The sequence below is a fragment of the Brachyhypopomus gauderio genome, unplaced genomic scaffold (assembly GCF_052324685.1).
Source record: "Brachyhypopomus gauderio isolate BG-103 unplaced genomic scaffold, BGAUD_0.2 sc73, whole genome shotgun sequence".
NCBI lineage: Eukaryota > Metazoa > Chordata > Actinopteri > Gymnotiformes > Hypopomidae > Brachyhypopomus > Brachyhypopomus gauderio.
The window spans coordinates 1,608,560-1,622,731 of NW_027506894.1; the positions used below are offsets into that span (position 1 = coordinate 1,608,560).

General features: G+C 46.0%; 1 protein-coding gene across 1 annotated transcript in view; it reads left to right on the forward strand.

Annotated features, from left to right (window-relative positions):
- Positions 1-8,369, forward strand: part of LOC143491281 (atrial natriuretic peptide receptor 1-like) — a 31,635-nt gene extending 23,266 nt beyond the window's left edge. Inside the window, exons 16-23 of the mRNA XM_076990132.1 lie at positions 128-247; positions 4,398-4,491; positions 5,395-5,482; positions 5,715-5,854; positions 6,825-6,977; positions 7,139-7,237; positions 7,760-7,851; positions 8,145-8,369. Coding sequence (XP_076846247.1) covers positions 128-247; positions 4,398-4,491; positions 5,395-5,482; positions 5,715-5,854; positions 6,825-6,977; positions 7,139-7,237; positions 7,760-7,851; positions 8,145-8,369 — 1,011 coding nt within the window. The remainder of the gene's footprint in view (positions 1-127; positions 248-4,397; positions 4,492-5,394; positions 5,483-5,714; positions 5,855-6,824; positions 6,978-7,138; positions 7,238-7,759; positions 7,852-8,144) is intronic.
- Positions 8,370-14,172: the final 5,803 nt, after the last annotated feature.

Here is a 14,172-nt window from a genome sequence, read left to right on the forward strand (position 1 = left end):
ACTCAAAAACACACACACACACATTGTACAGTGTGTTCTAATTGTTACGGTAAAATTACAACACTGGTCTTGACGGTTAGCACTTGACTTTCAGTCTAACCATCCATCTGTCTTTTATCACTCTCAGCTGATTCGTCGATGCCGCTCACATAACCCCACCCACAGACCCACCTTTGAGCAAATCAGGAAGTTTGTGCACCGAATCAACCCTCATAAAGTCAGCCCTGTGGATATGATGATGAATCTGGTGAATCCTGCAAATGCACACACACACACACATACACACACACGTGTTCATGAATACCAGTGGTTCAATGTTGCGCATTTACAATTATTTTACTATTACCGTATAATCACTGTAATATACGCCCACCAATGACAAATGACTGCTATATAAGGTAGCAATGAGGAACCATAGCAAAGCAGAAGCAATTAACCAGAAATTAACCTCTATTAAAGTGTATTCAAATCAATAGTAGAGGTGTATTCAACTAAGGATTTTCATAGTCGAATCTGATTAATCAGATTTCCCCTTTATTCGACTAATATTCGAATCAGGGTTTTTTAATTTATTTATCTAGATGCACCTTAAACAGGATCCTTGTAACGTGGCTCGCGCCACGGAGCGAGGAGACGGACACAATCGCTGAGAAGAGCGAGATTTATTAAAGGAGTTACCATCATCGTCGTCGCTTAGCCAGGCAGGGTCAATAACAGGAGGGCAGTCCGTATAACACGCAAACACGGGCATAACAACGACAGGGGAACACGAGTACAGAAAAGAATCAAAAACAAGAACACACTACGGCCAGGTATACGATGAGCAAACAGTCAAACATCCAAATCAATCACACAAAATACCAGACAAAGGACAAGGGAGACTCAGGGGCTTAAATACAAGGAATCTAACGAGGGGCAGGTGACGGTAATAACACGGGGCGTGGTAACAAACAAGGTAATCACAGAGACGAACGAGCGGGCGGGGTAAACAGGTACGAAACACAGACACGAGGGAGTTTGGAGTGACAGCTAACGGAGGGGGGCACGGTCATACGTGACAGTACTCCCCCTCAAGGCGTGCCACTCCGGGGCACGCAAGGGCAGACAGGGCAGGGGACCACGGGACACAGGACAAGGGACCAGGGGCATGGCAGGGACTGGAGACAGGGGAGCAGAGCCTGGCCAGGAACCGGGTAGGGACTGGGCAGAACAGGGGACACAATGAGACCCGACAGGGCCAGGGCGAGGAATAGGGGCAGGGCCAGACGAGACAGGACCGGGAACAGACACGGGAGCGGGGCCAGGGGACAGGGCGGAGGCAAACACAGAGGCAAAGACACCATGAACAACGGAGACAGGCACTGGCACAAGGTGGGTGACAACTTGGGGAACAGACATGGGGACAGGGACAGAGATGACACCACAGGAAACAGACACAGGAACAGGAACATGGACACGAACAGACACAACCACGGGGACAGGGACCAAAACAAAACCAGGGATGGGACCAGGGAGCAAGGGGAACACGGGCAACGGAACATAGGAGGCACATGGCGGAGCAGGGGGAACACAAAGTCCATGCCCAACAGGGGGCAGCACAGTCCCAAGGGCAACAGGCGGGGTCCGCTGGCGGGCAGCGGGGACAGGCGAGGTCCGCTGGCGGGCAGCGGGGACAGGCGAGGTCCGCTGGCGGGCAGCGGGGACAGGAGCCGGCAGGCGGGCAGCGGGAACAGGAGCCGGCAGGCGGGCAGCGGGAACAGGAGCCGGCGTGGACTGCCGACGGGCAGCGGGGACAGGAACCGGCGTGGACGACCTCCTCGGGATCGCGGGAACAGGCCGCAGACGTGACATGACGTCCTCGGGGGGCGGAGTCGCCGCACTGACGTCCTCGGGGGGCGGAGTCGCCGCACTGACGTCCTCGGGGGGCGGAGTCGCCACACTGACGTCCTCGGGGGGCGGAGTCGCCACACTGACGTCCTCGGGGGGCGGAGTCGCCACACTGACGTCCTCGGGGGGCGTGTCCGCCATACTGACGTCCTCGGGGGGCGTGTCCGCCATACTGACGTCCTCGGGGGGCGTGTCCGCCATACTGACGTCCTCGGGGGGGCGTGACCGCCATACTGACGTCCTCGGGGGGCGTGACCGCCATACTGACGTCACCGGGGGTCCGAGCCGGCCACTCCTGGGTTGAGTGGCTAGTACTCCCCCCCAAAAATTTCTTGGGGGGCCTTCGGGGAGCGGCTTCCGGGAGGACGACGATGTCATGCGCTGTGGCGGCGGGGCTCTGAACCGGGGGCGTGGTCTTCCTTCCCCGGTCTGGTCTGCGCCTGGAAGAACATACAGACACAACTGCTTCTCGGTGGCTTTCATTGTGACTCCACCTCGTCGGAGGTATCGGGAGCTCACAATGGCTTTTGAAAGCCAACCGAGAGCCAAGCCAACGCTCGTCTGCACATTCATTCCGTCTACCCGAATCTCGCGCTACAGGTTGCTCCTCCCTGTAGCGTGTGTCGAGTCGGGCAGACACGTAGCGCTTATCAGGGAGCTCGTCGCTAAAGCTAGAAACCGAAAGTGATTTCGCCTTGTTTTTACAGCGACGAGACTCCCCTGTACCCACAGCGCAAGGGGAATTCCTGTCTCTGGTTCGTTCACGCTGTAATACCGGAGAGTCGAACCGAATTAAACCAGCCAACATCTCATTACAGCGATTGAACTTACCAGAGTCTCGCTCTCTCGCTGTGTCCTTGTAAGGTCTGGTATTATGTAACGTGGCTCGCGCCACGGAGCGAGGAGACGGACACAATCGCTGAGAAGAGCGAGATTTATTAAAGGAGTTACCATCATCGTCGTCGCTTAGCCAGGCAGGGTCAATAACAGGAGGGCAGTCCGTATAACACGCAAACACGGGCATAACAACGACAGGGGAACACGAGTACAGAAAAGAATCAAAAACAAGAACACACTACGGCCAGGTATACGATGAGCAAACAGTCAAACATCCAAATCAATCACACAAAATACCAGACAAAGGACAAGGGAGACTCAGGGGCTTAAATACAAGGAATCTAACGAGGGGCAGGTGACGGTAATAACACGGGGCGTGGTAACAAACAAGGTAATCACAGAGACGAACGAGCGGGCGGGGTAAACAGGTACGAAACACAGACACGAGGGAGTTTGGAGTGACAGCTAACGGAGGGGGGCACGGTCATACGTGACAATCCTGTTCTCATTCAGGAATTTCTCATTCAGTAAAAACCTAAAACACTCAGATAAATGAAAAAACATGGTAGGTTGGCTTTATTCAGCTTTTATTTATTTACTTATAAATTTTTTTATGAAACGTTAGAGAACATTAACCGTCAGTGCGCATATCGAACTGTCAGACAGGCACTGTGCAAAATGTCATAAATATTTTAAATAAAATATACCTGCCTGAAAATATTTTTTAAAAATGCCACACAACAGCAAAAAAATTATAAGGAAAGGTTCAAGTAACGGGTTTTAAAAAGCAAACAACAACAAAACATGTTTATAGGCTTACTTGCCGAGACGCACCACGACAAGACGACACGACCGAAACGACAAACGGCTGAACTGTTGTTTTTTTTTCGCCTTACGCGTTTTAAATGGTATGCCATGTTGGTTGTTGTCGTGTGAAATGAAAGACGTTGATAACTTGCACTTTACTTTGTTTTATTCATCTTTATCAAAATACTTTTGAAGTTTTTGTAGTAGCCATTATAATCTCGGTAGATGGACTATCCTGTAGCGTGTTCAGATCCGCTCATTTGGATCGTGCAACTGCAGGGTGTGATTTATTAATGTGTAGTAAGTAAGATGCCTTTTGTTAATGCGCACACATAATTTTTAAATATTTATTAACAGAAATTAGGATGATTTTATTTGACAAAAGGCTATATATAACGAAAACAAAGACATTTCATGTAACAACTAATGCTTAGCTGCATCCTTGGGCACCCCCATGCAGTTAGAATGGTACATTCGACTATGACGTTCATAGTCGACTAGGGGGTATAGTCGACTATAGTCGAATCAGCGGCTATTGCAGGTCACCCCTAATCAATAGCTCTTACTTTCAATGTTGTTCAGTGTTGTGTTTTGGGTCCAAAAAACAGGGATGCTTGCTAGTGAATTCTGGCGTCATGTCAAATAGACTCACGTTAAATGACATTTTGGTGTCTTTTGGACTTTTTCCATATTTTAAACCTGTACTTTACGCCTGTACTTTACACCTGGCCAGGAGCAGGTGTAAACTTTGTTAATTCTTAGAAACATTTTGTGATTACGTGATTACGATTAGTGTGTGTGTGTGTGTGTGTGTGTGTGTGTGTGTGTGTGTGTGTGTGTGTGTGTGTGTGTGTGTGTGTGTGTAGATGGAGAAGTACAGCAAACACTTGGAGGTTCTGGTCGCAGAGCGGACGCAGGACCTGATGCATGAGAAGCAGAAGACCGACCGTCTGCTCTACAGTAAACACTCACATAACACACCTACTGCTCTACAATAAACACTCACATACCACACCTACTGCTCTACAGTAAACACTCACATAACACACCTACTGCACTACAGTATACACTCACATAACACACCTACTGCTCTACAGTAAACACTCACATAACACACCTACTGCACTACAGTAAACACTCACGTAATACACCTACTGCTCTACAGTAAACACTCACATAACACACCTACTGCACTACAGTAAACACTCACGTAATACACCTACTGCTCTACAGTAAACACTCACATAACACACCTACTGCTCTACAATAAACACTCACATAACACACCTACTGCTCTACAATAAACACTCACATAACACACCTACTGCTCTACAATAAACACTCAAATAACACACCTATTGCTCTACAGTAAACACTCACATAACACACCTACTGCTCTACAGTAAACACTCACATAACACACCTACTGTACTACAGTAAACACTCACATAACACACCTACTGCACTACAATAAACACATACCTCACCTACTGCTCTACAGTAAACACTCACATAACACACCTACTGCTCTACAGTAAACACTCACATAACACACCTACTGCACTACAGTAAACACTCACATAACACACCTACTGCTCTACAGTAAACACTCACATACCTCACCTACTACTCTACACATAACCCACCTACTTCACATATTACCTCCAACATATGTGGGCAGTGTTTAACTGGTTGGAGAGTTCTGGTGATGGTCACGTGATTTCATCCTGATATACTGGGGCACTGACGTTCTTGGGGGGGGGGTTCATCTGCCATTCACCTGTGTACTGAGTGAGTGGGCGTGGTTTCTGCAGTGTACAGGTGTGTTCACCTATGAACTGAGCAAGTGGGCGTGGTTTACAGGTATGCTGCCCAAGCAGGTAGCTGATGACCTCAGACAGGGGAAGCCCTGCCAGGCACAGAGCTACGTCAGTGCTACGGTCTACTTCAGGTACAGCACCACAGACACACACACACACATTCTCTGTTTGCTTTAGGTGCTTTCATTGTTCTTCTGACACTAGTAAGGAATTATTGGGTTAAATTACTAATGGTGCAGCTCAGGAGAGTTGTTTATACTCAGTGAACCATCTTCAACATGCGGGTTCTTTATATATAATAATGTGGATAATTGAGTCTCTACTGTGACAGCTCTTCAGAGTAAAAGTGTGTGTGTCCTGCAGTGACATCGTGGGGTTCACTCATCTCTCCAGCACCAGTACACCCTACCAGGTGGTCGACTTCCTGAACAAACTCTATACCACATTCGACGACATCATCGACAACTATGACGTCTACAAAGTGGAGACCATCGGTGACGCATGTATGGGCTGGTGGGGAGGCGGGTGATGTAGACCTGTGTCCTGGTGGGAGGGGTGGGTGATGTAGACCTGTGTACTGGTGGGGGGGTGGGTGATGTAGACCTGTGTCCTGGTGGAGAGGCAGGTGATGTAGACCTGTGTCCTGGTGGGGAGGCGGGTGATGTAGACCTGTGTCCTGGTGGAGAGGCAGGTGATGTAGACCTGTGTCCTGGTGGGGAGGCGGGTGATGTAGACCTGTGTCCTGGTGGGAGGGGTGGGTGATGTAGACCTGTGTACTGGTGGGGGGGTGGGTGATGTAGACCTGTGTCCTGGTGGGGAGGCGGGTGATGTAGACCTGTGTCCTGGTGGGGAGGCGGGTGATGTAGACCTGTGTCCTGGTGGGGAGGCGGGTGATGTAGACCTGTGTCCTGGTGGGGAGGCGGGTGATGTAGACCTGTGTCCTGGTGGGGAGGCGGGTGATGTAGACCTGTGTCCTGGTGGGGAGGCGGGTGATGTAGACCTGTGTCCTGGTGGGGAGGCGGGTGATGTAGAAGCCATCATAACTTTACGTTTCTTGTAAACACCAGTTTGACCATATCATCAGGGTTATTGTAATACAGTGCTATTAGGTTAACAAAATAGATATGGTGGTGGTGAATAGCATTGCAGTATTATGCTTCCCTGTGTGTGTATGTGTGTGTGTGTGTGTGTGTGTGTGTGTGTGTGTGTGTGTGTGTGTGTGTGTGTGTGTGTGTGTGTGTGTGTTTGTGTGTGTGTGTGTGTCTGTGTGTATGTTTGTGGGTATGTGTGTATGTATGTGTGTGTGTGTGTGTGTGTGTGTGTGTGTGTGTGTGTGTGTGTGTGTGTGTGTGTGTGTGTTTGTGTGTGTGTGTGTGTCTGTGTGTATGTTTGTGGGTATGTGTGTATGTATGTGTGTGTGTGTGTGTGTGTGTGTGTGTGTGTGTGTGTGTGTGTGTGTGTGTGTGTGTGTAGATATGGTGGTGTCGGGGGTGCCCCAGGAGAACGGCATCCTTCATGCTTCGGAGATCGCCAGTATGGCTCTGGATCTGGTGTCTGTGTGCAAGAACTTCAGGATCCCCCACAAACCTCAGACCCAGCTTCAGATCCGTGCAGGCATACACTCAGGCAGGAACACACACACACACACACACACACACACATACACACATACTTCAGACACATCTCTCCTGATCCATGCAGGAAAAGCAAGAACACCGTCTCATTGGCCAAACGTCCTGTGTGTGACGTGGAGACTCATTCAGTGCAGCTGTGTGTTGTGTCCTCAGGACCCGTAGTGGCAGGCGTGGTGGGAACCAAGATGCCTCGCTACTGTCTGTTCGGGGACACTGTCAACACAGCGTCTCGCATGGAGTCCAACAGTGAAGGCAGGACATCTCTGTCTCTATACCAGTCCTCTAGAACTGCTGAACTACTGAACTACTCCACCTAGAGAATCTGTTACTGGAACAGAGGACATTTATAGGCTCTCATTCCCAATGTTAGGAATAGGAATGTGCTTAAACTGGTGTTTATAGTAGTGTTATAGTGGTGTTTATATTGGTGTTTATGATGGCGCTTATAGTGGTGTTTATAGTGGTGTTTATAATGGTGTTCATAGTAGTGTTTATGATGGTGCTTGTGGTTGTGTTTATAGTGGTGTTTACAATCGTGTTTATAATTGTGTTTATAGCTGTGTTTATAGTGGTGTTTATAAGGGTGTTTATTGTGGTGTTTATGATGGTGTTTATAGTGGTGTTTATAGTGGTGTTTCCTGTTGTGTTTATAGCTGTGTTTATAGTGGTGTTTATAGTGGTGTTTGTAGTAGTGTTTATAGTTGTGTTTATAACAGTGTTTATAGTGGTGTTTATGATGGCATTAATAATGGTGTTTGATGATGTGATGGGCAGCTCTGAAGATCCAGTGTAGCTCCAGTGCTTTCTACCTGCTGGAGGAGATTGGGGGCTACATGCTCACCTGTAGGGGTGTTCTCCAGGTGAAGGTGAGACCCAGCTCCACCTTACAGCTCCACCTTAGAACGAGTCCACCAGTGACATCTGCTTAACTGCACACCCATGTGGCGTCCCCTACTGCTGTGAAGGACATGTCTCCGTTCATCTGTACAGTCTTCAGTCAGAGTTTCTCTCTGGTTTCCTTTCATTGTCCTCATTTCTCCTGCTGTTTCTGGCTCCTCCCTGTCTCTCTCTTTCTTGTGGTATATATATATATCTCACTCTACCTCTCTCACTCTCTCTATCACGGTCTCCCTCTTTTTTCTCTCCTTTCCTCTTCCAGGGGAAAGGGGACATGGTGACGTACTGGTTGGAGGGGAAGCAGGCACTGGTCACCAGTAAGAGGAAGAGAGTGGAGACTGGGCAGGATCCCGAGAGAGCTCAAGACCCTGAGAGAGCTCAGGACGGTGAGAGAGCTCAGGACCCTGAGAGAGTGCCGTACCCTGACATCCCTGGGGTCCTCCCCTGTAACAACAACAACGATGATCTGCTGTTTGACCCCAACTAACACCACACATTAACACACACTACACACTAACACATCTACACACTGCACACTAACATACTACACACTAACACACCACACACTGCACACTAACACATCTACACACCACACATTAACACACTACACACTAACACATCTACACACTGCGCACACTGTACACAGCAAACTAAAATCGCCTTGTACACATAACAAGCATTAACCTGTGTAACTAACCCTACCCTGAATATTGTATTTTAGCCTGAGGCAGTGGTCATCTTCTCTCTTGTACACCTGTCAGTGACTCCTCGTCTGTGCCTCGTCTGTATGCCCAGGCTATGCTATGTTTTGTTTAAAAACATTAGTTTAGCAGAGTTTAGTTTACAAAACATTTAGAAGGTGGTCCAGGACTATGACGTAGGATTTTTCTGTGTTTAGCAATATCTACTCATTATTTTTGTATTATCTAGTCGTTATTTTTGTATCGTCATCATCATTTTTTTTATTTGGGATAAAAACTTTTCTGTCAGATTCGTCTGAAACTCATCTGTTTTATCTAAATGTACACACTCCACAGAATGCTTTCAACACTTTTTGTAGCAACACACACAACCTCAGTACTCACTACTGACTACTCACAACCTAACTACTCACTACTACACCAAAAATCACAACACTGCATTTTTTTAGTGTTACATTTTGTTACTTTTGACTGCATGTTTGTGTCTAACTCAAATACTAATGTTAAGCAACAGAGTACACTGAGGTATAGAGGAATTCTTAAACATATCTAGCCTCGTGCTCTGCGTGTTTGAAGGTTGAACACTAGTATTCACTATGTAGACCGCGTGGTGGAACAGACACAACACTACCCACTAGTCCTTCTGACCACTTCCTGTCCACAGTTTGCAATCTGATGGCTAAACTAGTCAAAATGTGTCTGTCTGTTTCGCTGAAAGACAACTGTATCATGTAACGCTCCATATTACAGATGTGTAAAAAATAGCAATAATATTAGATCTCCTTATGAAGACAGTGGTTACGGTACTATACCTTGCAGCAGATAAAGACAGACTGAAGGCTCCACAAAGCTGTGTGTGTGTGTGTGTGTACCATGAAAGATGTGGGAACAGACATAAATCTGAGGAGTCCAGCAGTAATGTACTTTGGTCACCAAAACAATATGACAAGCATAAAACCACTTCAATTGTGTAATACAAATATCGAAAGTATATGATCATTTTACTTATGCGTATTAAACATCATTTAACCATTCCTGGATGGACACTGTACTGTACTTTAAGAGAAGTAGGCGTCTCTTGTGAAGACACCTAGTGACTAATGTTACCTGATTGTGTTGATGTGTATTAAGGTAGGACAGGAATCAATAAAGAAATAAACATGTCTCATGATTTTCCATCATTCGCACATTAACCTACAACAATTATCAACAGTATTTTGTCAACGTTTAAAAATCGTTACACTATCGTCTCAGGTTACCACAGTAACAGTCGACCCCACAAAGGTGATGAGAGCTCCAGCCGAGGCTGTTCCTGATTGGTCAGGCCCAGATGAGCAGAATGATCTGACTCACACACACCTGCTTCAATATGTGTGTAGGATTCACACAGCAAATACATATGCAATTATGCAAAGGTTCATTTCACAAAAATTAACAGCATCATCGTTCAGCTGTTTGTGGGTTGACAAACTCAGATGCATAAATCATGCCAACAGACTGACAGACAGGTAGACAGACAGACAGACAGAGAAAAGAACTCCAGCTGTGCTGATGCAGGGAGACTTGGGGGAGTGCAGGACAAACAGGTCCTCATGTCAAACAGAGCTGTTCATATAAGGACCAGAGCCCAGCTCTACTGATAAACACCTGACTTCTGACAGCCATTATCAAAGCACCCTCACACACACACGTTTATTCTGAAGAATAAAAAAGACTTGCCTAACCCCTTGAAAGCAGAGAATGATATAGGGCAGGAGTGGAGGATAGAGAGAGAGAAAGGGAGAGAGAGAGGTGTTCTGCAGGGTCTGTATGAAATGAGTGTTCCAGCTGGTTCTCCTGGTGCTCTGTGGTGATGATCTGTTGTTACACTGAACACTGATCTCAGATCAGACCTCATAAGACCTCATAAAGCAGCTCCAGGTGTGAGGTGCTGACTCAACAACTCACTTCATCAGCTGATTATTACACAATTATTAGGGCCCCCTCATTATTAGTGAAACCCCTCACCAGGTAGATGAGTGCTGGCAGGAGGAACATTAGGACATTCAGTCCCAGGGCGAACACGAGAAGATGGGAGGAGACATTTCGTCCTTCAAAGAGATGAGGCCTCCTGTTGAGATGACAGACCCAACACACGTGACAGCTAGCATGGCACAAGAACTTCAGACCTGCACATGTGATCCTGAAACATCAGCATGTCAGTTAGTCCTATTATAGGCATTAAAGTTTTATATAATAATAATAATGTTATCAATTATATGTCAGTGCTGATGATACACACTCACCATACAGCACCATCTAGTTCCAGATGTGTGTGTGTGTGTGTGTGTGTGTGTGTGTGTGTGTGTGTGTGTGTGTGTGTGTGTGTGTGTGTGTGTGTGTGTGTGTGTGTGTGTGTGTGTGTGTGTGTGTGTGTGTGTGTGTGTGTGTGCTACCCAGCAGGACCGGGGCCAGGACGTGAGAGTTTGTTTGTAATTAGCAGCATAATCAGCCTACAGAGGCAGGACATGCTCCACGGAGACGCTGTCTGAAGTGCCCGTGCTAATTAAATGCGTGAGCACCACACGGGCCACAAAAGGGCCTCTCAGGATTCAATCACTCATATCATTAGCATAACACAGAGGGCCGGGGCGGCAGGCGGATCAAAGCGCCCCAGGACGGGGCAGCTCTGGGGCAAGACTGGCCTGAAACCCGCTGCCACAAAGAGAGCGTTGTCATGGCATTCACCTGCAGGAAAACAACAACACCTCCATCCCTGACACGGAACAGGGTCAAACCTTCAAAGATAATTTACACGCTCAGTTCAGAGCAGACTGACCAGAAGTTTGACTTTATAAATAGTACTTATAAACTTGTACTTTATTCAAATGAACAGAACATCAAAACAGACACAAAAAATGCAAAAAACAGGAGTAGAAAAGAGGAAGCTTATCTCACCACTGACATGCACCACGGGGCAGTGTCGCTGGTTTTGTTTAAGATGAGTGCCATCTAGTGGTTAAGATTTCTATAATAGAAATCAATGTCTTCAGTACCGTTAATCTATTTAAAAAAGATTTTAAATTTATGGAAATATTTCCTAAAAATGCATTTCTTAAAAATAAGTACATCCAACATACAAATACATCTGCAAATCAGTCAGTTCATATTGTCCATATGAATGAAAGACATCTAGGGACACTAGACATCTAGTTTTCATACAGGCATTTGAGGACACAGTTCAATGAAACAGGCAGGAGGACTCTGGCTTCTCCAGGGTGGGACATCCCTCCATCCCTCCTCTCCACCCCTCCATCTCCAGCCCTCCTCTCCATCCTGTTACTCTGGACCTCATGGCTGCATCTTCACCCTCTTCTCCAGGTCCCACTGTGCAGCTATGCGTGTGCCATAGATCACGTAGCCCCAGGACAACAGCACGACAGCAGTCAGTATCTAGAGGACAGAGAATGTGTCTGTTAGCTAATCCTGCAATACTAGGGTTCGGGTACAGGCCTCTGATCGTGCAATACTAGGGTTAGGGTACAGGGCTCTGATCATGCAATACTAGGGTTAGGGTACAGGGCTCTGATCATGAGATTTTACATGTTGGTGCTGACAGAAGGTCAGAGTGTAGTGTGTGTGTGTGAGTGAACTACTCAGAGGAACAGGGTTTAGTGTGTGTGTGAGTGAACTACTCAGAGGATCAGGGTTTAGTGTGTGTGAGTGAACTACTCAGAGGATCAGGGTTTAGTGTGTGAGTGAGTGAACTACTCAGAGGATCAGGGTTTAGTGTGTGTGAGTGAACTACTCAGAGGATCAGGGTTTAGTGTGTGTGTGAGTGAACTACTCAGAGGATCAGGGTTTAGTGTGTGTGTGTGAGTGAACTACTCAAAGGATCAGGGTTTAGTGTGTGTGTGAGTGAACTACTCAGAGGATCAGGGTTTAATGTGTGTGAGTGAACTACTCAGAGGATCAGGGTTTAGTGTGTGTGAGTGAACTACTCAGAGGATCAGGGTTTAGTGTGTGAGTGAGTGAACTACTCAGAGGATCAGGGTTTAGTGTGTGTGAGTGAACTACTCAGAAGGTCAGGGTTTGGTGTGTGTGAGTGAACTACTCAAAGGATCAGGGTTTAGTGTGTGTGTGTGAGTGAACTACTCAGAGGATCAGGGTTTAATGTGTGTGAGTGAACTACTCAGAGGATCAGGGTTTAGTGTGTGTGAGTGAACTACTCAGAGGATCAGGGTTTAGTGTGTGTGTGAGTGAACTACTCAGAGGATCAGGGTTTAGTGTGTGTGTGTGAGTGAACTACTCAAAGGATCAGGGTTTAGTGTGTGTGTGAGTGAACTACTCAGAGGATCAGGGTTTAATGTGTGTGAGTGAACTACTCAGAGGATCAGGGTTTAGTGTGTGTGAGTGAACTACTCAGAGGATCAGGGTTTAGTGTGTGAACTACTCAGAGGATCAGGGTTTAGTGTGTGTGAGTGAACTACTCAGAAGGTCAGGGTTTGGTGTGTGTGAGTGAACTACTCAAAGGATCAGGGTTTAGTGTGTGTGTGAGTGAACTACTCAGAGGATCAGGGTTTAATGTGTGTGAGTGAACTACTCAGAGGATCAGGGTTTAGTGTGTGTGAGTGAACTACTCAGAGGATCAGGGTTTAGTGTGTGAGAGAGTGAACTACTCAGAGCGTCAGGGTTTAGTGTGTGTGAGTGAACTATTCAGCTTGTATTAAATGGGGATTTTTGCCAAAAATAGAAAAAGCTACATCATTTTATTGAAACGTTTATTTAAATTTAAAGAGAAAACAAATTAAACTATAGAATATTTTAAAAGAAATAAAATAAGATAAATATGTTAAATGTAAGATTAATCAATTAAATGTTTGTTTTAACAAAATAAAAGTTCTTATGTCTATACTTTAAACACTATTTGTCTATTTCAACAAAGTCGTTCCTACTATACAAGTATTGTACGGGTTGGAACCCTGACTAAAAGTTGTCAAAATAGCTGTTCAGAGATTAAAAAAACACTAATTAATTAAAAAACATTAGACGGGTGTTTGAAGACCACGTTCTCTTTTATTTTCTCATGAAAGGTAGATGTCCAGATAGGTCTGCAGGTGTGTCTTTTCAGGAGGGTTTTAATAAATACAGTTTTAATGCACTTGGAAGGGAACCTGACATGACCACATTTTCTGTAATATTTCTAGTGCTAGGGTTGTTAATGTTGTTGGTTTTTTTTTTTGGGGGGGGGGGATTGTTTGTTTGTTTTTTAGTTTTTTTTACCGTGTTTTGTCAGTGCAGGTAAATGTTTCGGTTTCAGAATTCATACCACTGAACTTAGACATTTTGACCAGATTATGCATTATTGTGAACATATTAATGACCATAGTATTAGCTATTAGCTATATTGCTAGACAGAATTAATGGGGAAAATATATACTTATTACATGTTGGGGGAATCTACCCTGTCGACAGTAATGAAGACAATTAGGTTGATAATATTATCGTTGTTGATGAATGTTAAGCTCGTTGCGTCTCGTATCGTGTTTATGTGAACGTGAAATCTGGTTTTACAACATCTGCGTTCTGCGGTCCTACATTCTCTGATAT